The sequence below is a fragment of the Mytilus galloprovincialis genome, chromosome 2 (assembly GCF_965363235.1).
Source record: "Mytilus galloprovincialis chromosome 2, xbMytGall1.hap1.1, whole genome shotgun sequence".
Lineage (NCBI taxonomy): Eukaryota > Metazoa > Mollusca > Bivalvia > Mytilida > Mytilidae > Mytilus > Mytilus galloprovincialis.
The window spans coordinates 18737217-18761446 of NC_134839.1; the positions used below are offsets into that span (position 1 = coordinate 18737217).

The 24230-nt window shown below is 31.9% G+C and overlaps 1 protein-coding gene across 2 annotated transcripts in view; it reads left to right on the plus strand.

Annotated features, from left to right (window-relative positions):
• Positions 1–24230, plus strand: part of LOC143063043 (uncharacterized) — a 73071-nt gene that overhangs the window by 27119 nt on the left and 21722 nt on the right. For both annotated transcript variants that reach the window (XM_076234959.1, XM_076234960.1), the window contains exons 7-13: positions 2302–2460; positions 4431–4538; positions 5652–5807; positions 7554–7956; positions 13223–13311; positions 14629–14668; positions 15545–15672. In XM_076234959.1, the coding sequence (XP_076091074.1) occupies positions 2302–2460; positions 4431–4538; positions 5652–5807; positions 7554–7956; positions 13223–13311; positions 14629–14668; positions 15545–15672 (1083 nt within the window). The remainder of the gene's footprint in view (positions 1–2301; positions 2461–4430; positions 4539–5651; positions 5808–7553; positions 7957–13222; positions 13312–14628; positions 14669–15544; positions 15673–24230) is intronic.

Here is a 24230-nt window from a genome sequence, read left to right on the forward strand (position 1 = left end):
AAAATGATTTGTTTGAAACCTTTCATAAAATCACAAAAATGTACATGGGTTAGAAGATTGATCAATAATAAAAAATTACAGGACACTCTTGCTTTCTATGGGATTGATTCTGACTTATTAGAAAATACAGGTGTCAAAAACATAGAAAAAAGTATGAATGTATGCACAAATCCATTTTGGAAAGATGTTTTGAGTGCCTGGAAAGAAATTGTTTCATTAAATATTGAATATACATGGGAATATTTTTTGAATATGCCTTTATGGTTTAATGAGAAAATTGAAATAGAAAATGATGTTGTTTTCTACAAAGACTGGTATGACAAAGGTGTACACATTGTAAATGATTTATTAGATGAAGCCGGAGAATTTTTTTCTCTGACTGAATTCCAGAAGGTGTATCAAATACGTACAGATTTTCTGAAATATTATGGCTTAATAAATTGTGTTAAACAGTATTCACAACAGTTTGTTAAAAATGCTACATCGCCAATTAAGAATTGTTACCCAAGCATTCCTAATAATATCAAGATTTTTTTTAAACATAAAAAAGGTTCCAAAGATATGTACCTCATATTGAGAAAAAATCTTACGGAACCAACAAATAAAATGAAAATTATGGAAAAGTTTGGTGTCACTAATGATGAAATGAAACTCATTTATACACTTCCATTTAAAACTACTACAAATAGTAGAGCACAGTGGTTTCAATACAGGATAAACCACTTAGTTTTGACTACTAATTATTTTCTGGAAAAAATAAAACTTGTACAAAGCCCTCTTTGTACTTTTTGTAATATACAACCAGAAACCATTATACACTTATTGTGGGAATGTGAAGAAGTACAAATTTTGTTAGAAAATTTTGATACATGGACTTCATCTACAGCACACGTAACACTTAACTATAATTGTAAGACTTTTGTATTTGGTATTTTTGATGTTAGAAACTGTATTGTACAAAATAAGATATTGCTCTGTATTAAGTATTATATTTATTCAAGTCGATGTTTGAAAAAAGTTCTATCACTTCAGGCACTCAAGCATAAGTTAAATGATCTGTATTGTACTGAAAAAAATGTAGCTATTTACAAACAAAACCAAGAACAGTTTGAGAAAGAATGGAATAGCTGGCACTTTCTGTGTTTATACTGAGAACAATCACACAAATACATGAGACTTTTATTTTTAAATTTGCTAATGAAAACCTATAAATCTGGCTCTTTACTTTCCACCTTTCTTGAATCAGAAACCATATAAGGGCAGTAATATATAGAGCAAACCACAGATGACCTATTCTCCTTTTTTTTTTTTTTTTCTTTTTTTTTTCTAAAAATTTCAAACTTGTATTTGTTCTTTTGTTAGATATTTTTTTGTTACTTTTTTGACAAACTTTTGATTTTTTTTCTTTTATTTTTCTCTATCCATTTTTTTTCTTCTTCAAAATTTTACTATAGAAAATAAATCAAAACATAGACAAATTAGTTTGCAGCAGAAAACTCAAACTGTTCTTTAGAATTAGTAATTGTAAGAATTATTAAAATTAACTTAATTATAATTATCTGTAATTGTATTACCTGCATTGTAAAGAATAATTTATATACTTTTGTATATTATCATGATCATGTATTGTGTTTTGATAAAATAAAATAAATATAAAAAAAAGATCTAATAATAAGTCAGCATGACCAAAATGGTCAGTTGACCCCTTAAGGAATTATTGCCCTTTATAGTCAATTTTTAACAATTTTTCATTAATTTGGTAAATTTTTGTAAATTTTACAAAATATTTTCCTCTGTATCTAAATGGCCAAGTCTATATAGATAGAGGAAAATTGTAAGTAGCAAGAATTTTCAGTAAAAGTAAGATCTACAAACACATCACCATCACCAAGGTGAGCGACACAGGCTCTTTAGAGGCTCTAGTTACCTTTATCAGCCTTGAAAAAGGAAGTGATAGTCCAATGATCAATTAAAATGGAAAATCAGTAGGTCAAGATAATCAAATAAGACAATGGCTTGTTAAAATGATTAATAAATAGAATCAAAGGCTTGGACTCCATACTTTGAATGATTTCAGTTATACATGTTAAACATTCCAGCATATATGCTTTCAAACACCAAGCAAGATTTTATGTTGTATATTAAGTGAACAGCAAAGCATTACTTTTCTTTTGTAATGTTTTAACACAGATATTAGAAATGTTATGCATGTTCCTGTTGGCTATTTCAAAAAACACACAATTGATTTTATACATAATTGTCAATTGGTCTAAATTTATCTCATACCATATGTTTTATTAGCTGGTTACATCAGCTTTTGTCAGACTACCAACAGAGATCAGAGACAGGCATATCCATGATGTATATCAGAAGTACCGATACTGGCCGAAACAAGATTCAGTTTCATCAGGGGAGATTACTGCAGCTTTCAACAAACTAACCAGTTGTGGACCCAGTTCAGTAAGATATATATATAACTTTTAATGCAGTTGTAACAGAACAATATAAACCTCAGTTTTTCCCCGATTTAATAAAATTGAAAGGGAACAAAACAGTCAACTGTTAATGTATGCTTACAGTTAAGAATGGAAACAGATAATGTGTCAAAGATAAACAACCCAACCAAAGAGCAAGGCCTAAGGCCACTAATGGATCTTTACAACACACCAAGGGAAAATCTCACATCTGGAGGTAGGAAGGCTTCAGCTGGCCCCTAAAAAATAATGTAAACTTGCAACTCGAAAGATTGCAAAAGATATTTTGCAATCAGAGGTAAAGAAATGATTAAAATATGATATAATAATTTAACCTTTGGCTTTTGTTACTAATAGAAACATCTGTTTGAACTTACACACCTACAAGGGAAAGTTTTGTCATTTTATCATTTGTAATACTATACATATAAAATGATCTTAAATGCATAATGAATAGTTTCAATTAAATAAATTACTTAAATAGTTCACTATGTGTTTAAAAAGGTCCAATTTAAATGTATAGCATTATGAATGCTAAGATGACATAACTTTTCCATATAATGTAAATTCAGAATTTGAACGTCATCCAAAATTCCGTCATTCTGTCATTCAGCAACAAACCATTATACAGAGTTTGTATCAAAACGCCTTGAGATATTGGGCTGATTTTTGGTATGTGATTGAAACCATGATGAGTTACAGATCAAGTTTAAGTTTTGTTCCGCTACGCTAATTTTTTGCCAAAATTACAGGCTTTGGACTTCAATAAATTGTTGAAAATCACAGTTATACAGTATTTTTTTCTAAACGCTTTCAGATATTGGGATGATTTTTGGCATGTGAGTTTTGTTCTGCTTGGCTAATTTTTGCTGAAATTACGGGCTATTGACTTTGATAAATGTTGAAAATCACAGTTATACAGACTTTTTTTCTTAACTCTTTCAGATATTGGGCTGAATTTTGGTATGTGAGTTATTCATGATGAGTTACAGATCGAGTTTAAGTTTCGTTTTGCTCTGCTAATTTTTGCTGTAATTTCGGGCTTTGGTCTATGATACATTTTTTGAAAATCAGTAATACAGACCTTTTTATGCCCCACCTACTATAGTAGAGGGGCATTATGTTTTCTGGTCTGTTCATTCTTCGTCTGTACGTCTGTTCGTTTGTTTGTTTGTTCGTTTGTCTGTTCGTTCGTTCGTCCGTCTGTCCCGCTTCAGGTTAAAGTTTTTGGTCAAGGTAGTTTTTGATGAAGCTGAAGTCCAATCAACTTGAAACTTAGTACACATGTTCCTTATGATATGATCTTTCTAATTTTAAAGCCAAATTAGACTTTTAACCCCAATTGCAAAGTCCACTGAACATAGAAAATGAAAGTGCGAGTTTCAGGTTAAAGTTTTTGGTCGAGGTAGTTTTTGATGAAGTTGAAGTCCAATCAACTTGAAACTTAATACACATGTTCCCTATGGTATGATCTTTCGCCAAATTAAAGTTTTTACACAATTTCACGGTCCATTGAACATGGAAAATGATAGTGCGAGTGGGGCATCCGTGTACTTCGGACACATCCTCGATTCTTGTTTCTAAATGTTTTCAGATATTTGGCTGATTTTGGTATGTGAACTAACCATGATGAGTTACAGATTAAGGTTAAGTTTCGTTCCTCTCCCCTAATTTTTGCTGAAATTACAGACTTTGGACTTTGATAAATTGTTGAAAGTCACAGTTATACAGACTTTTTTTCTGTACGCCTCCAGATTTTGAGATGATTTTTGTTATGTGAGATAACCATCATGTTTGTGTCCACATGTGTTATTAAAGTTGCAGATGAGACGGGGCCATTCATGTCGCTATGACACATCTAGTTTTTTTTTTAAGTTAACTTTTAAGTTTTATCAACCAAATAGAAACATTTTCATTTTAACATATATCTGTATTCATTTATATATTTACTTACAGAAAGTGAATGATGTGTACAAACAGATGTTACAGAACCCAGAACTTGTCCTACAGTACATTGTAGAGCAAGCCATTACCTCAAAAGATCAAGTTTCTATCCATACTGAGGTTAGCAAATACATATAGATTATGTACCACCCTGTTGCTAGATATTTATCATATTCATTTCAAAAGTTGAATAACAGCAATGTCATGGACTATTTTGGAAATTATTGCTAATCAAACATTTTTAATGAGTTATGCCCCTTAAAAATATTAAATATATTAGAAATCGCTCTCATGTCTTCAACTGTCTATGATAAAATGTGCGCAGAGTGGGTGAAGTTAGAACTCACTTCTTTCATGAAGAATGTGACTCTGTTTTATTCTGAGTTTTAGTATAAAGAAGGAAATCCTGTGGTGCTTTTTATAAATACATGAGGAGAACATTTTTACTCAAGATTGATGTTCACCTAAAGATTTGTCATACAACAAATTAAAATGATTCCACTGCTTTTCACACATTGAAAATAAGGAATATAATATTTAATTATTGAAACAAGTTTAAATTTTTACATGTTCATAGGGAAAAAGGAGTAGGGGCAATAAGGCCCTTATTTGGCCCCAAAATTACTGCAAATTTAAAATTTATCATACATATTCTTAAATTACTGAAAACAGTTTTGTACTCCTAGTTTTGACATTGAACAAGTTACCATGGCAACAAATCATGACCTAATTTGCGCATTTTGTTAAATTTCGTGATTTTCCTTGTTTTTTCATCAAATTTTAGGAATATTTTAGATTGAAAAAGTATGTGCCCACCTAAGAAACAACTTTATATTTGGTGAGATTATGCCAATAGTTGTAATAAAGCTTCTGTTAAATTATTTTGTTGTTTCTCGGCTGCACAGGATGTTTCCACAAAGGAAATAAAGACAGAAAACTGCATAAATTTTGTATTTTTTATTGTTTTTGTGAAAACAGTACATATTATGACACAATTGTGACGTCATCAGATAAAAATCTTTATGTTTTTCATTTATATTTTTTTACCCTATGCATTTCTAAACATTATGTGCCAATTTGAAATGGTTATCAAACATTTTATTTTCTTGGGCCAAAACTAGGTCTTACTCCTTTGTTCCAAATTAACATTTATACATTTTCTGCTCTTTGGTCAAGTTATTGTCTCTTTGAAACATTCCCCATTTCTATTCTCAATTTTGTTTACTCTTACAGATTTTGAAATCAGTGCCAAGTATTTGTAAAACATGTCACCATAGCAACAGTCACATGAACTTACTTGTCAACACACTTGGTGGTTATCTACAGACAAAGACTCTGACTCTAAAAGATCAGAAGAATGCTTTGAAATTTATAGTGGAAACTTGCATGGTAAGATGTGTTGAGGACAGTTATAGGTAATACTTATAAAGTAATTTAATATACTCTAAAGAAAAAGAAAAAAATACCTCAAGACAACCTAGAAGGAGATTTCAAATTTTAATTATGGAAATGTTTACTAACCATTTTCAAAGCTCTAAATCATTTCCTTGACCTTGTGGTCCTAAAAAATTTGAATACAAATATTGTACTCAGACTCAAAATTAAACTCAATTCAAAATACAGTCAAACCTGATTAAACCGGACCCTGAATAAACCGGTTTCCTGTCCATTCTGGCCGAAAAAGAAAGTCCCATATTTTTCTATTCAAAGTCTTTGTTAAAATACCCTTTGCAAACCGGAGCCTGTGTATTCCGAATTCCGGTCTAATTATGAAGTCCCAATACTCTTAATTACATTAATTATTACCTGTCAAAACCGGTTTGTCTAATTAATTTCAATGATCGATATGCAATCAAAACATATTTGTTTATACAATATGGCTTTTCGTGATAATCAATTATTCAGGTGTCAAACTGTGAACCTACAATCGTACAGTAGTGAGCTGTATTATTTATTAAAACATTATAAACGTGTCAATTAAACGAAAAGACACACCGAATATATCTCGGATTGAACTTACGTTTTAACTTGGATAAACAAATTAAAATCACGGAGTAAGAAATTCACATCGTGATTTCGAAATCCTGGGTTCTCTGTTGTGAACCCCTAAACAAATGACCTTGATAAAAACACTCGGATGACAACAATCAATGGATATTGTACACTGTACGACAACGTTTCGAAAGTGATGAAATTACGTTTGATAATATTCTGGCTTTTTAATCGGCCATTCCACCATTTCAAATTATTGATCAAGGGAGTAAATCGAAACTCTCGTCTTACAATCCAAACAACGCGAGCATTATGATGCAAATGCAATCAATGAAAAACGAAGTCAAATTATTTTAATATATCAGATATAATTTACAATCAGAGAGAACTTTTACATGCAAAATGTCGGACGTCACAAGTCATTAACTTCCGGTCAAAACGGAAACCTGAATAAACCGGCTCACTGTCCAAACCGGCCCTTTTTCATAGTCCCGTAGCCGGCCGGTTTATACAGGTTTTACTGTACTGTATTTGTTGTTTTCGACACAAAGTTTTGTACTCCTAGTTCTGAGTCAAGTTTTAAGACCAAGACCTGACTGTGCCAGGGCTGTATAGCCAGTCCGGGTTGTTAAAAAACTTCCCTTATCATGACCAAGATCCTTGATGACTTAAAGAGGAAGGATCAGCAAAGATTTATAATAAGATGATTTCAGCACTAACTATTTAAATTAGCAAAACATATTAATATGAAAGAAACAAGCACCAGCACTGTTGGAAGTTGTTCTAAACTTGGGACAAACCTTTTAATGCTGTGGGGTAAAGATTATTTTGTTAGTATTTAACCTATTTAACCCTCTTTCTATTTAGTTTATCATTGGAAGACTAAAAGATTTAAAGAAAAGCACCTCATTAAATAGTCCAAAAAGAAAAACAACACTTAATTCTACCATAAAGATTTAAGATATAAAAACTCAGCATTTTGCTTTTTATTTTGTAAAAATCTAAGACAAAATATGATAAAGGTTAAATATTGTAATGAAAAAATTTTTTTTTTAAAAACAAAGTGTGTTAGTTGCATGTAAATTATTATTTTTGAGGTGACTGGATAAATTATCATACAAACTTTGATATAATTAATTTCAGCCAGAGGAGTACCTTAATGATTCTGGTTCCCTGCTTGATCCAGTGCAGTTCCTGGAAACCAGTGTCTTGCCATACATAAATGTGGATAATTTGTACGCCAATTCATCACCAGTGACAGCATGTTTTGCCTTAGAGATGTTCATTAAGGTGGTTGAAGCCATTCCCAAAATAAATGGATTGAAAGAAGAACAAGAAAAGAGTTACATTAGGAAAATCTTCAAGAAAGTTAATTTTCCAGCTGTATTTCTTTGTCTTTGTCAGCTAGCACATGAATGTATAGACTTGAGTGATATGAATGAATTTATGGCTAGTCAGAAACTAAAAATAAAGGAAAATCTACATACTTTATGGTTTCATCTGGACAACAGAAACTACTTTGCAGAAGAATTTTTAAGCATTCAAGGTAATTAATTATCTCTGCCTTAATCCCTTTCTGCATCCTCTGTGTAATTAAAATCCCGTCTGGAAATACAGGTGTTAAAATTGGTCATTTTGAAACTGAAAACAATTCAGTCATGGAGCTCCTTTTGGAGATATTTGAGTTTTAAAAAATGGTGGGAAAAGGCTGACTCGGACTTCTACCTTATATTTGCATTGGTATTATTTTGGTCTCAAATCGACAGAATAAAAATCAAGATTCTGCTTAAATTTTGGAAAATGGCCTTTTATGTGGCGGGGTTAAACATGTTAGCTGGATCCCAACCCCCCCTAACCTGGGTTAGTGGTGTAACAGTACAACATAAGAAAGAACTATAAAAATCAGTTGAAAAAGGTTTTTTCTCTAATTTTTGTGCTATTTTCACATTTCCTCACTGGTGTGAGAAAAATATTTCTCCTCGCTAGTGAAAAATCTGTTCTCGGCAAATGAGTAGTTGAAATTTAATTGTGACGTTAAATTTTCTTGTTTTCTTCTGAATTTTCTTATTGTGACTTCTTGAAAAAAGGCGACCGTGCATGATGACGTCCACATATATAGAACACAACTTTCCTCAAATCTTTGAAAAGGGAGGATAAAAATCACGAGAGAAACAGATTCCACCACTGTAACTCGTGTATTACGATATTTCTTCACTCTCAACAGTTAAATTTTAATCATTTTAAAAAGCTCGGAAAGCCTCACGCTTTAAATATTAGAGTTTAACTACGTGTGGAGAAATATCATTATACACTTGTTGCAGTTGTGGAATCTATATAACTCATCAGATAAATACAAATTGAAATTCATCTAACAATAACACAGAGTTTTTTTTTTTTGGGGAAAGATTAGAACTTGTTCTAAATCTTTACTCAAGGCACCAGCCTCCCTAACAACACGTCAGGTTAGCTCTGTTAGTAAATGTATTCACACTGAAATATAGTTCCCTATTGTTCTCATGTATGTGCACATAATACACATCTAAACTGAAAAAATGGTATATTATTGGAGTAGTTCATTCAAGAATGTATGTCATCAATGTGTGTTGATGTGCAGACTTTTTTTAAAAAACATTTTGATTTATAGGTAATTGGGTATTTATACAATACTAGTATGATTGACAACTGTCATTATCTCTAAACAATCAGAGACAAGGTAGACCTTTTATTACAATGCCCCACCTCCTAAACTGTCAATCAAATTGAACACATTACTTATCATTCTCAGTCTTACATAATTATACAGACCCTGCAATATACAATAGATCTTAATATACAAATATTTGACCTCACAATTGAATACACAAATGTACATATTAGATGTTTGATATATATATAAGGATGATAGATTTATTTATTGCCTATTACTTTTGATCTACATTACATAAAGAGATTCTGTAAATTATATCTGAAAGATAAATGATTAATGGATTAACAAGATCTTAAAAAAAAAAAACGAAATATGAATATAAATATGAATATATAAAATGTATTTAAGTTAGGCCTATAATTTACTTGATAAATTTCCAATAACTCTCTGTACATAATCAACAATTTCGATTAGTTCTCTTTGTTTATCAGGAGTTGGCTTGAAACAGTTTTAAATTTGCCCTGTGTTGAAAATCTCTAAATAATTGATCAAAAGGCACTCTACAACTTTTAATCTTCAATGTCATATAACCTCTTTTTCAACTTACAAAATGCCCCAAAACAACATTTTTTGATTATTTTTGTTGACACTTTAAAGTTCTTAGCTGTTGTTTAGATTTTATGTCTTACAAGGATAGTTGGTAACATTTACTAGAAAAATTATTTGTCTCGTCTTGACGGAGTCAAAAAACGAGACATAGGTATGCTGTTTCCGGCGTCTGTGGCGGCAACGGCGTCAACAATGTATTAGTTTGTGATTAGGTCTAGTTCATGGTGAACCACTAGTGGTAGGTCAATGATATTTGGTATGCAGTTGTATTAGCATTGGCACATCTCATTACCATGGAGATTATTTGTCCCTACCCCTTAGTCAAGGTCTATTGACTTTGAAACTTTGCTAAGTTAACATGTATTAGTTTGTGATTAGGTCAGTTCAAGGGGAACCATTAGTGGTAGGCCAATGTTAATTGGTGTTCAGTTGTATAATCATTAGCACATCTCATTTCCATGGAGAATATTTGACTCCGCCCAATCAGTCATGGTCTATAGACTTTGAAAATTTTGCTAAGTTAACATGTATTAGTTTGTGATTAGGTCAGTTCAAGGGGAACCATTAGTGGTAGGCCAATGTTAATTGGTGTTCAGTTGTATAAGCATTAGCACATATCATTTCCATGGAGAATATTTGGCCCCGCCCCCTCAGTCATGGTCTATTGACTTTGAAACTTTTGCTTAGTTTACATGTATTAGTTTGTGATTAGATTAGTTTATGGTGAACTTCTTATGTTAAGTCAATGATATTTGGTATGCAAATGTATTGGCATTTGAAAGTATCGTTTCCATGGAGATTATATAGCCCCACCCCTGATCATGGTTCATTGACTTTGAAACTTTTACATAGTTTACAAGTTAATGTTTGTGTTTAGGTTTGTTTAAAGGGAACGACTTATAATGAGCCAATGGTAATTGGTATGCAGTTGTATTAGCATTGGCACATCTCATTCCATGGAGATTGTTTAGCCATGTACCTTCAGTCATTGTTCATCGACTTTGAATATTTGCATAACTTACATGTTAAAGTATTGCTATTTTAATTTCAACATTTGCATTATCAAAATTACAAAAAGGCGAGACATATCTCTGTGATAACAGTTTATGATATGCAATTTTTTGTTTTTTTGAAACATGTTCAGAACAGGCAACATTATTTGGATAAGATATTAACTGCAGTTTAAATAAAAATGTGCAAATTAAGGGAGACCCATATTTTTTAATTTGAGCTCATTTTATCCTCATACTAGAAAAGCATGTTTCCTTCAAAAGACCTGCTGTTAATGCAATTTTCAGCAATAGTGCTTTATTAATGTTCATTTCCCCCACCATTCTATATTATAAAATTATTCCAACTACTCTTCTAATCTTTCCATGAGTGATTTCCATCACTTTGATTAAATATATTCCAAATGCGGGTATTTTCTCAGGCTTTACAGTTCATTGAATATGAATGTAAGCTTATAGTGTTAGCTGGCATGGTGTTCTATAGACACCTTTTCTTGTTTTATGCATAATTTGATATCATATATATATATATATTGATCTTAGATTGTATTAAGAGTAATATTAAGCAAAATAATGCATTGTTATTCAGAATTTTGGTAATATTTATCATTATACGACCGCAAAATTTGAAAAAATTTTCGTCGTATATTGCTATCACGTTGGCGTCGTCGTCTGCGTCGTCGTCGGCGTCGTCGTCGTCCGAATACTTTAAGTTTTCGCACTCTAACTTTAGTAAAAGTGAATAGAAATCTATGAAATTTTAACACAAGGTTTATGACCACAAAAGGAAGGTTAAGATTGATTTTGGGAGTGTTAGTCCCAACATTTTAGGAATTAGGGGCCAAAAAGGGCCCAAATAAGCATTTTCTTGGTTTTCGCACTATAACTTTAGTTTAAGAAAATAGAAATCTATGAAATTTTGACATAAGGTTTATGACCACAAAAGAAAGGTCGGGATTGATTTTGGGAGTTTTGGTTCCAACAGTTTAGGAATTAGGGGCCAAAAAAGGGCCCAAATAAGCATTATTCTTGGTTTTCGCACAATAACTTTAGTTTAAGTAAATAGAAATCAATGAAATTTAAACACAATGTTTATGACCACAAAAGGAAGGTTGGTATTGATGTTGGGAGTTTAGGTCCCAACAGTTTAGGAATTAGGGGCCAAAAAGGGACCCAAATAAGCATTTTTCTTGGTTTTCGCACCATAACTTTAGTATAAGTAAATAGAAATCTATGAAATTTAAACACAAGGTTTATGACCATAAAAGGAAGGTTGGTATTGATTTTGGGAGTTTTGGTCCCAACAGTTTAGGAATATAAAGGGCCCAAAGGGTCCAGATTTAAACTTTGTTTGATTTTATCAAAAATTGAATAATTGGGGTTCTTTGATATGCCGAATCTAACTGTGTATGTAGATTCTTAATTTTTGGTCCCGTTTTCAAATTGGTCTACATTAAGGTCCAAAGGGTCCAAAATTAAACTTAGTTTGATTTTAACAAAAATTGAATCCTTGGGGTTCTTTGATATGCTGAATCTAAAAATGTACTTAGATTTTATATTATTGGCCCAGTTTTCAAGTTGGTCCAAATCGGGGTCCAAAATTAAACTTTGTTTGATTTCATCAAAAATTGAATAATTGGGGTTCTTTGATATGCCAAATCTAACTGTGTATGTAGATTCTTAATTTTTGGTCCCGTTTTAGAATTGGTTTACATTAACGTCCAAAGGGTCCAAAATTAAACTAAGTTTGATTTTAACAAAAATTGAATTCTTGGGCCTCTTTGATATGCTGAATCTAAACATGTACTTAGATTTTTGATTATGGGCCCAGTTTTCAAGTTGGTCCAAATCAGGATCCAAAATTATTATATTAAGTATTGTGCAATAGCAAGAAATCTTCAATTGCACAGTATTGTGCAATAGCAAATATTTTCAATTGCACAGTATTGTGCAATAGCAAGAAATTCCAATTGGATTTCAATTGGAGTTATCTTTCTTTGTCCAGAATAGTAGTTGAATCAACTTCAGTCATTGTTTTATACAATATACAATGTATATTCACTTTTACTACCAACTGATAGATTAAAACAATCTTTACCATTCAGTGATAACAAGCACTTTTTTTACATTTTAATATTTTATGATGTATTTAAATGAGTAGTTATTGTTGCAAACTTCATTAGAAATTTGAATTGAGATCAGTTTTGAAATAAGGGAAAGGGGGATGTGAAAAAAAAATTGGAGGGTCAATTTTTTTCATTTCAGATTTCATAAATAAAAAGAAAATTTCTTCAAACATTTTTTTGAGAGGATTAATATTCAACAGCATAGTGAATTGCTCAAAGGCAAACATTTTTTTTAAGTTCATTAGACCACATTCATTCTGTGTCAGAAACCTATGCTGTGTCAACTATTTAATCACAATCCAAATTTAGAGTTGAATCCAGCTTGAATGTTGTGTCCATACTTGCCCCAACCGTTCAGGGTTCAACCTCTGCGGTCTTATAAAGCTGTGCCCTGCGGAGCATCTGGTTTTCTAATTGCAGGGGAATGGTTGGAAAAAGAAATGACCAGTTTAGATTTTACTGTTCAGTTGCTGATACTTGGATACATAGCACCAGAAAAATTGAAAAAGGTATAGTATCAATTAAAAAAAAAGGGGGATTTTGTTTACTAAGAGTGTTGGGATTAATAAAATTAAAAGTGTTCATGATGCTGATTTGATATTCAAACTGGCTGAGGTAAAAACTTTTGACTTTTATGTGAAAGGAACATCTGTATTTTGAAGGATATTGTGGATTCATTTATATTAGTGAGTAACAATTTTCGTGGATAAAGGAAAACTTGTATGTTTATGGATATTTAATTTCGTGGTTTTCCCGAGGTCTTCATACAAGTCTGTAGAAAATTTGTCATTCAGGGAATGTTTAATTTCGTGGTTGACCTGTACCCAGGAAATCCACGAAAATTGGTATCCAACGAAAAATAATGTACTTAAATTTTTATAGCTACAGGAAGATCTGGTATGAGTGCCAATGGGACAACTCCCCATTCAAGTCACAATTTATAAAAGTAAAGCATTATCGGTCAAGATACGGTCTTCAACATTGGTTCACACAGAACAGCAATCTATAAAGGGCCCCAAAAAATTACTATTGTAAAACCATTTGAATGAGAAAACCAACGGTCTAATCTATATAGAAAACAAGAAACACTTATGAACCACATCAACAAACGACAACTATTATAGAGTAAGGATCTTTAATCATCCTGGCTTGTCTATTTCAAATATTTTTGAGGCATGATGTTTTTCCGTCTGTGCGTCTGTCCAGCTTCAGATTAAAGTTTTTGGTCAAGGTAGTTTTTGCAGAAGTTGAAGTCCAATGAACTTAAAACTTAGTACACATTTTCCCTATGATATTATCTTTCTAATTCAATGACAAATTGGAATTTTTACCCCCAATTTCATGGTCCACTGAACATAGAAAATGAAAGTGCGAGTCATGAATCCATGTACTACACATTCTTGTTATTTATGCAAAAAGTGTCAAATAATGATTGAATTAAACTTGCATTAATTTTTTTATTAAAGAAGATGTGGTGTGATTGACATGAGAAAATTATCTACATTAAATTTGTTTCTAGTTACCTAATACAATCGCAAATTGTTTGTACTTCAGAGTCATCATTCTAATACTGTGGATTCATTTATTTTTGTGGGTATCAATTTTCATAGATTGAGGATAACTTGCATTTCCATGGTGTTTGATTTCTTGGTTTGCAAATTTCTTTGTATGAAGCCTTTTGAAAAAGTAATAATTCATTGAACATTTAAATTCATGGTTCACCTGTACGCACCAAACCCACGAAAATTTGAATTCAATGAATAATAATGAATCCACAGTATGTGGTATATGTTTGATTATGATAGATAGTATTGATATATTTTCAGACATGTGATAATATCTGCAATGACCTGACACAGTCTTCAGGTAGGTTTACCTTCTATAAAATAATACCAATAACTGGGACTGTTCTTAGAAATGATTTTGAATAACAACAGAGTCAAGTTCAAGCAGAAATTTGTGCAGGGAAATGGTTTTTTAGTGATAAAGCAAGTATACTATTTTTGGGATTGAAACTTTACTCTGATATATATAGTCACATATAATTTGATGAAGATTCCATTTGATTTTGAGGTCACCACATTTTGATTTAATTGCCATTGTTACCAAAAAAAATCTGCAGGAATTGGTTTCAGGATGTTTAATTAAAATACCTTTCTATAAGATTGATATGTGGTTGAAGGGAGGACCAAATTGATTTTGAAGTCACTAGATCTAAGGTCAGGTTCATTGTTGCAAAAGAAAATAGATTTTATGGAACAATAGTACTGTCTAAGTATAACAGAATAGAATCGGACCGTAGTTAACACAACATAGCTATGCCAGCAGGTCCCTGTAAGATATTTATAAGGTCCCCCTGTAATTAAAAAGTTTTAGGTATATCAACTTGCTCACTAATGTTTCTTTACATTTGATAACTATTATTGTCATTATTTCTGATAATGTGATTACTTCTCAAAAATGTTTTATGAATAATGTGGATTCATAATTATTCGTTGGATACCAATTTTCATGGATTCCATATGTATAGGTGAACCACAAAATTAAATGTTAAAAAAATGACAAATTTTCTGTAGACTTGTATGCAGGTTATATCAAAACCACGAAATTAAATATCTACTAACATGCAAGTTTTTCTTAATCCTCGAAAAAAAATTGGTACCCATGAAAATAAATGAATCCACAGTATGTGATTACCAGCCTTTTCCCAGAGAGTTAAGTGTACATGTGTTATGTTAACAGATACTAATATTGTGGACATATTAAGAATGAATTCCATCAATGAGACAACACAAACAGTGATTCATCGTTTGTTTGATGAAGTTGACCTTCAGTTGGACCCTCACAGCACTGTTTTGGCCTTAGTACAGGTAAATTTATCAGAAGTGAAACTTAAATTTTCCCAATTGCAAGTAATTTTTGTTTACTTGCAATATTAAAACTCTATCATTTCTTTTTGTGTTTCATGGGACATGGAAATAGTGTCTGTACGTCTGTCCAGTCTTTTTAGCACTCTCACAGGTACAATTTTTGCCAGATTTTTGTAAAATTTATACATCAGATTAATACCAGCAATACCTTGAAATAATAACATGAAAAGATACCTCTGAAGAGGGGCCAAAAGATACCAGAGGGATATTCAAACCCATAAATCAAAAATAAACCGACAATGACATGGCTAAAAGAAAAAGACAAACAGACAAACAATAGCTAAAAAAACACAACATAGAAAACTAAAGATTAAGCGACACGAACCCCACCAAAAACTGAGGGTGATCTCAGGTGCAAAGCAGGGTAAGCAGATCCTGCTCGACATGTGGCACCCATGGTGTTGCTCATGTAATTACAAACCCAGTAAATAGTCTTATTTGGGGATTGTAGTTATGACATTAAAAGCATGAAAACTGGCATGTTTTGAGGTCAGCTTGAAACAGAAAGGGATAAAAGCTTAAAGAAGAGCATCCACGAAACATTTATCCAATCAAGATAGTTAAATTATCTATTTTAAAATCCGAGCCCCGGTGAGAACTTAATATCAATATCTATGTAGCAGCTAGGCTTGCTACACATTCAAAAGTAATAAATCTATGTAGCCCTAAGTAGCCACTAAGATATTGAACGCAACCCAGTTATCTGATTTAAGTTATGACCCTACAACTCATCCAATCAACTTCTGAGATCACCAGCAAACATGTTGATTATTTTTTTTTTACAATGAGTGCAGAAAGGTATAAATTCTCAATGAAAAAGAGAAAGTCTCTTTCAGTTGTTTTGAAATTTCATTTTTAGCTCACCTGCCCAAAGGGCCAAGTGAGCTTTTCCCATCACTTTGCATCCGTCATCGTTAACTTTTACAAAAATCTTCTCCTCTGAAACAACTATGCCAAATTTAACCAAACTTGGCCACAATCATCATTGGGGTATCTAGTTTAAAAAATGTGTCCGGTGACCCGGCCAACCAACCAAGATGGCCACCATGGCTAAAAATAGAACATAGGGGTAAAATGCAGTTTTTGGCTTATAACTCAAAAACCAAACAATTAAGAGCAAATCTGACATGTTGGAAAAATTGTTTATCAGGTGAAGATCTATCTGCCCTGAAATTTTCAGATGAATCGGACAACCTGTTGTTGGGTTGCTGCCCCTGAATCGGTAATTTTAAGGAAGTTTTGCTGTTTTGGGTTATTATCTTGAATATTATTACAGATAGAGATAAACTGTAAACAGTAATAATGTTCAGCAAAGTAAGATTTACAAATAAGTCAACGTGACCGAAATGGTCAATTGACCCCCTAAGGCCACGGTTTTTTAATTTGTTGGTTTACGGATTTTCTCTATGAAAAAGTCGGGTCGGTCGGTCGAAAAAAAAAAGAAAAAAAAAGATCTTTCAAGACATAAAACTGATATGCAAAATAAATATATATATATTTCACCTTTCTAAATATATGTTTGTCATACTTAGTCTATTTTGTCATCATTCTTAAATTTTAGTTCGATGAAATAGTATTTCTCAGCTGTAATAAACATCGCATGACATTGTCTAATAATTTCCCGTAAAAAAGGGGTGCATGGACATAGACGAAATTAAATCTTCATTTCACAAACAAGAAAAAGAGATTCATGTCGGTAGCTCTTAATTAAAACTTGGTGAATAGTAATTAGCACGAAAACTGATAAAGATAAAAATGTAAAAACGTCGTACGAAAATAAGTTTCAACACGCGTGTCAAAAACGTAATAGACTCATCCACTGGAAAAACGAAAATATCGGGTTAAATAATAGTTGTCATGCATTCCTGTTTTTTTATCCAAATGGAACATATTTTTTTATTATCTATGAAAACAAGAAAATTTCAAATGATTTGTTAAAATTCAGAACTTTTACTCGGTGTCTTGAACTTCCACCTGTCCACATTTGGACAAGTCTATTTCTATGAGAACAGGCATCTTACGGACTGGTGACAAATAAAGGAAACGAACTTATTGTGTAACTAGTTTTAAACACAGATTTCGTTCCGCAAAATTATTTGCGCAAACAATATTTCAAGGTCATTAATAATTGATTTGTCTATTTTTAGAAACGTAAACTGAAAGTTTCATTTTTTCACAACAGAAAGTGTCATCACTTCTGTATTAAGTGATTTATGCATTTCCTTTCATAAAAAAAGGACATTTTAATTATTTTTCAGGGATAATGCATTTGTTAGGGTCGGCGGGAATAAAAAAGCAATGAAAAGTCAATTTTATTTTTATTCTGGAAATCAGCAAAATCGGGTCGGCGGATCCGTAAACCAACAAATTAAAAAATCCTGGCCTAAGGAGTTATTGTCCTTTATAGTCAATTTTTAACAATGTTCATTAAATTTGTAATTTTTGGAAAATGACGCAGTCATTGTTCCATTACTGGCGACCTGAACTTCATTACATTTCTCTGCCTACCGCGCTTGGTTTCGTATTTACTATTTTCTATACAAACTGGAATCTGCTTGTGTTATCATTAATTATGCATGAGAGGTCATTGTGTAGTAATCAGCCAGGAACCAGTTTACAAACTAACTGGTTTCTGCTTGTATTTCACTACACTCGGACAAAGTGTTGTAGTTTGACGGGAACCAGTTTAGAATTTGTAAACTACAAAACGTAATCGGTTATTGTTCATTCCGTTTTGGTGTTTCATACCGACTTTTATGGTTTGAATAAGCTTAAGACCCTTCAAACATTAATGTGATAGGTATATTAAAGACTGTTTTACAAAAGGATGGAACTGTTTTGCTTTCAAAGTCGTACTATAGTGATATCTGTTATGTACGGATTTACACTCTCGCCGGTTAATTTCTTTGTTTACACATGCTTTTGAAACTTCCTGTTTAAACATCGCAAGTTTTGAAATTGTTTTTTGAGTGAATTAAACTTATTTTAACAATCATGAAGCGTTCCAGAATCATTTTCAAGCAGTTTCTTCTTCTCTTTGATGATGGAAAATAGGTTTTTCTCAAGAAAATACCGCAAATGATCGCAGAGGAATTGAAACGTACAAGTCAAGTCGGCACCTGGTTAAATTGGCATCTAGTCAAATCGGCACCTATTTGACGTCAATTCGGCATCCAATAATATTTGTTATAATATTTTCTATTCAATTAATTAATAACTGTTACCAAGTACATAGTGAATATGTTGTTGTGTATTTAGGTAAACAACGAAACCAAAGTAAAATTATGTTGTTGTGTATAAAGGTAAACAACGAAGCCCTTACCCAAGCTGTTGTTTTAACAATTAGACAGTTATTAAAAAAAAATGGAAAACTACGAGTCCCTTTCAATAAATCAAACTTTCATGCCAAATAATAAGCAAATTTAAGGTGTTTTTTTTCAGTAAAGTTTAAAAAGCATGTAACAAACAATCCTGTAAAATGCTCAACTGGTTTAAATAATGCATAAAAATATCCAATATCTCATGTATTAGTCCAAATAATTATGACGTCTGGCAAGGCTATTTTATTTTTTTTCTGTGATGTCTTCCTACGAAGTTCGTAGGAAGGCTTTCTTAGGAAGGCGTCCCAGAAAAAAATTAACATAACCTTGCGGTCATAGAAAGGTGTCCCAGAATAAAATTAAAAAAGCCTTGCCAGACGTAATAATTATTTTGACTACTCATATATATATATCATTAAAAATACACCAAAAATGTCATTTAGTTGAGAAAAATAAATATATACAAAATGTACAATGAACACCCAAAAATGTGAAAGTTAGTATTTAACTCTTTTTGCTTAAATACTGAAAAAAATTCTGGCAACCCCTTACTTATTTTTACTCTTTTTGCTTAAAATACTGGTTAAATATATATTTAACATGGGTGACGAATTGACTATATCAGGTGTCGATTTAACCAGGTGCTGATTTGTCCAGGTGCCAATTTAACCAGGTGCCGGTGTCATATGGTATTTTGAACCCCATGGTAAATTGACCCCGGTGTCATATGGTATTTTGAACCCCATGGTAAATTGACCCCGGGGTCAAAATACCGCTATGGTAAATTGAACCCCCCCATGGTAAATTGAACCCCCCCTGTATGGAAAATTGAACCCCCATGGTAAATTGAACCCCCCTGTTTTTTTCATCCTAGATGATTATTAGAACATTTTACATTATTCTAAAGCTTATCATAGATTAAAAAATCATTCATACAAGAAGGGAAGGTACATTTTCCATGCTTAATTAAAAGAAATATCTTTCCTTGGTATAAGTGCTCTGAAGTCTTTACCAACAAAATGTCATTCAAAATACTTATTGACACATTATAACTAGACCATATGTAGCTTGAATGCTTTAATTATTTGTAATTATAACATATGTATATATAAATATAAGGGTAGTTTTGATTTTCCATGGTAAAAAAGGGGGAGGGGGTCAAAATACCATGGCAAAGTAAAATTTTCAAAATGTCTTTTCCAGCAATTTAAATACATACAAACTACTTATTGGTGAATTGTAACTACATAAAAGAGTTAGAATTGCCAGATTTTTGGAAATTAAAGGTCTAGAGTAGGGGTTCAATATACCACAGGGGGGTCAAAATATCATGGAAAAGTAAAATTTTCAAAATTTCTTTTCCAGCAAGTTTAATAAATACAAACTACTTATTGTTGTATTCTAACTTCATAAAAGAGTTAAAATTGCCAGAATTTCTGAAATTAAAGGCCTAGAGAAGGGGGTTCAATATACCGCAGGGGGGTCAAAATACCATGGCAAAGTAAAATTTTCAAAATATCTTTTCCAACAAGTTTAATACATACAAACTACTGATTGGTGTATTTTAACTACATAAAAGAGTTTAGAATTGCCAGAATTTTGAAATTTTAAAGGCCTAGAGTAAGGGGCTCAATATACCGCAGGAGAGTCATAAAACCATGGCAAAGTAAATTTTTCAAAATATTTTTTCCAGCAAGTTTAATACATACAAACTACTTATTAGTGTATTCTAACTACACCAAAGAGTTAAAATTGCCAAATTTTTTGAATTAAAGGTCTAGAGAAGGGGGTTCAATATACCGCAGGGGGGTCAAAATACCATGGCAAAGTAAAATTTTCAAAATATCTTTTCCAGCAAGTTAAATACATACAAACTACTTATTGGTGTATTCTAACTACATAAAACAGTTCGAATTGCCAGAATTTCTAAAATTAAAGGCCTAGAGTAGGGGTTCAATATACCGCAGGGGGGTCAAAATACCTTGGCAAAGAAAAATTTTCAAAATAACTTTTCCAGCAAGTTTGATACATACAAACTACTTATTGGTGTATTCTAACTACATAAAAGAGTTAGAATTTCCAGATTTTTTTTATTCAAATGTCTAGAGTAGGGGGTTCAATATACCGCAGGGGGGTCAAAATACCATGGCAAAGTAAAATTTTCAAAATATTTTTTCAAGCAAGTTAAATACATACAAACTTTTTATTGGTGTATTCTTACTACATAAAAGAGTTCAAATTGCCAGAATTTCTAAAATTAAAGGCCTAGAGTAGGGGTTCAATATACCGCAGGGGGGTCAAAATACCATGGCAAAGTAAAATTTTCAAAATATCTTTTCCAGCAAGTTTAATAAATACAAACTACTTATTGTTGTATTCTAACTTCATTAAAGAGTTAAAATTGCCAGAATTTCTGAAATTAAAGGCCTAGAGAAGGGGGTTCAATATACCACAGGGGGGTCAAAATACCATGGCAAAGTAAAATTTTCAAAATATCTTTTCCAGCAAGTTTAATACATACAAACTACTGATTGGTGTATTTTAACTACATAAAAGAGTTTAGAATTGCCAGAATTTTGAAATTTTAAAGGCCTAGAGTAGGGGGCTCAATATACCGCAGGAGAGTCATAATACCATGGCAAAGTAAATTTTTCAAAAAAAAATTTCCAGCAAGTTTAATACATACAAACTACTTATTGGTGTATTCTAACTACACCAAATAGTTAAAATTGCCAAATTTTTTGAATTAAAGGTCTAGAGAAGGGGGTTCAATATACCGCAGGGGGGTCAAAATACCATGGCAAAGTAAAATTTTCAAAATATCTTTTACAGCAAGTTAAATACATACAAACTACTTCTTGGTGTATTCTAACTACATAAAACAGTTTGAATTGCCAGAATTTCTAAAATTAAAGGCCTAGAGTAGGGGTTCAATATACCACAGGGGGGTCAAAATACCATGGCAAAGAAAAATTTTCAAAATAACTTTTCCAGCAAGATTGATACATACAAACTACTTATTGGTGTATTCTAACTACATAAAAGAGTTAGAATTTCCAGATTTTTTAAAATCAAAGGTCTAGAGTAGGGGGTTCAATATACCGCAGGGGGGTCAAAATACCATGGCAAAGTAAAATTTTCAAAATATCTTTTCCAGCAAGTTAAATACATACAAACTACTTATTTGTGTATTCTAACTACATAAAAGAGTTCAAATTGCCAGAATTTCTAAAATTAAAGGTCTAGAGTAATACAGCAGGGGGGTCAAAATATCATGGAAAAGTAAAATTTTCAAAATATCTTTTCCAGCAAGTTTAATACATACAAACTACTGATTGGTGTATTTTAACTACATAAAAGAGTTTAGAATTGCCAGAATTTTGAAATTTTAAAGGCCTAGAGTAGGGGGGCTCAATATACCGCAGGAGAGTCATAATACCATGGCAAAGTAAATTTTTCAAAAAAAAATTTCCAGCAAGTTTAATACATACAAACTACTTATTGGTGTATTCTAACTACATAAAAGAGTTAGAATTGCCAGAATTTCTGAAATTAAAGGCCTAGAGAAGGGGGTTCAATATACCACAGGGGGGTCAAAATACCATGGCAAAGTAAAATTTTCAAAATATTTTTTCCAGCAAGTTTAATAAATACAAACTACTTATATTTGTATTCTAACTACATAAAAGAGTTCAATTGCCAGAATTTCTGAAATTAAAGGCCTAGAGAAGGGGGTTCAATATACCACAGGGGGGGTCAAAATACCATGGCAAAGTAAAATTTTCAAAACAACTTTTCAAGCAAGTTTGATACATGCAAACTTCTTATTGGTGTATTCATACAACATAAAAGAGTTAGAATTGCCAGAATTTTTTGAATTAAAGGTCTATAGTAAGGGTTCCATATACCGCAGGAGAGTCAAAATACCATGGCAAAGTAAATTTTTCAAAATATCTTTTCCAGCATGTTTAGTACATACAAACTACTTATTGGAGTTTATTACTATATTAAGGAGTAAGAAGGCTTGAATTTTTGCAATTCAAGGTATAGAAGGGGTATATTGAACGCCTTACTATAGACCTTGAATTTCAAAAGTTCAAGCTATTCTAACTCCTCAACATAGTTATAATACTCCAATGAGTAGTTTGTATGTATTGTATATACTGGAAAAGATATTTTGAAAATTTTACTTAGCCATGGTATTTTGACCCCCCTGCGGTATATTGAACCCCCTACTATAGACCTTGAATTTCAAAAATTGAAGCTAATCTAACTCCTTAACATAGTTATAATACTCCAATAAGTAGTTTGTATGTATTTAATATACTGGAAAAGAAATTTTGAAAATTTTACTTAGCCATGGTATTTTGACCCCCCTGCGGTATAATGAACCCCCTACTATAGACCTTGAATTTCAAAAATTCAAGCTATTCTAACTCCTCAACATAGTTATAAGACTCCAATAAGTAGTTTGTATGTATTTAATACACTGGAAAAGATATTTTGAAAATTTTACTTAGCCATGGTATTTTGACCCCCCTGCGGTATATTGAACCCCCTACTATAGACCTTGAATTTCAAAAATTCAAGCTATTCTAACTCCTCAACATAGTTATAATACTCCAATGAGTAGTTTGTTTGTATTTAATATACTGGAAAAGATATTTTGAAAATTTTACTTAGCCATGGTATTTTGACCCCCCTGCGGTATATTGAACCCCCTACTATAGACCTTGAATTTCAAAAATTCAAGCTATTCTAACTCCTTAACATAGTTATAATACTCCAATAAGTAGTTTGTATGTATTTAATATACTGGAAAAGAAATTTTGAAAATTTTACTTAGCCATGGTATTTTGACCCCCCTGCGGTATATTGAACCCCCTACTACAGACATTGAATTTCAAAAATTCAAGCTATTCTTACTCCTCAACATAGTTATAATACTCCAATGAGTAGTTTGTTTGTATTTAATATACTGGAAAAGATATTTTGAAAATTTTACTTAGCCATGGTATTTTGACCCCTCTGCGGTATATTGAACCCCCTACTATCATGACTATAGACCTTGAATTTCAAAAATTCAAGCTATTCTAACTCCTCAACATAGTTATAATACTCCAATGAGTAGTTTGTATGTATTTAATATACTGGAAAAGATATTTTGAAAATTTTACT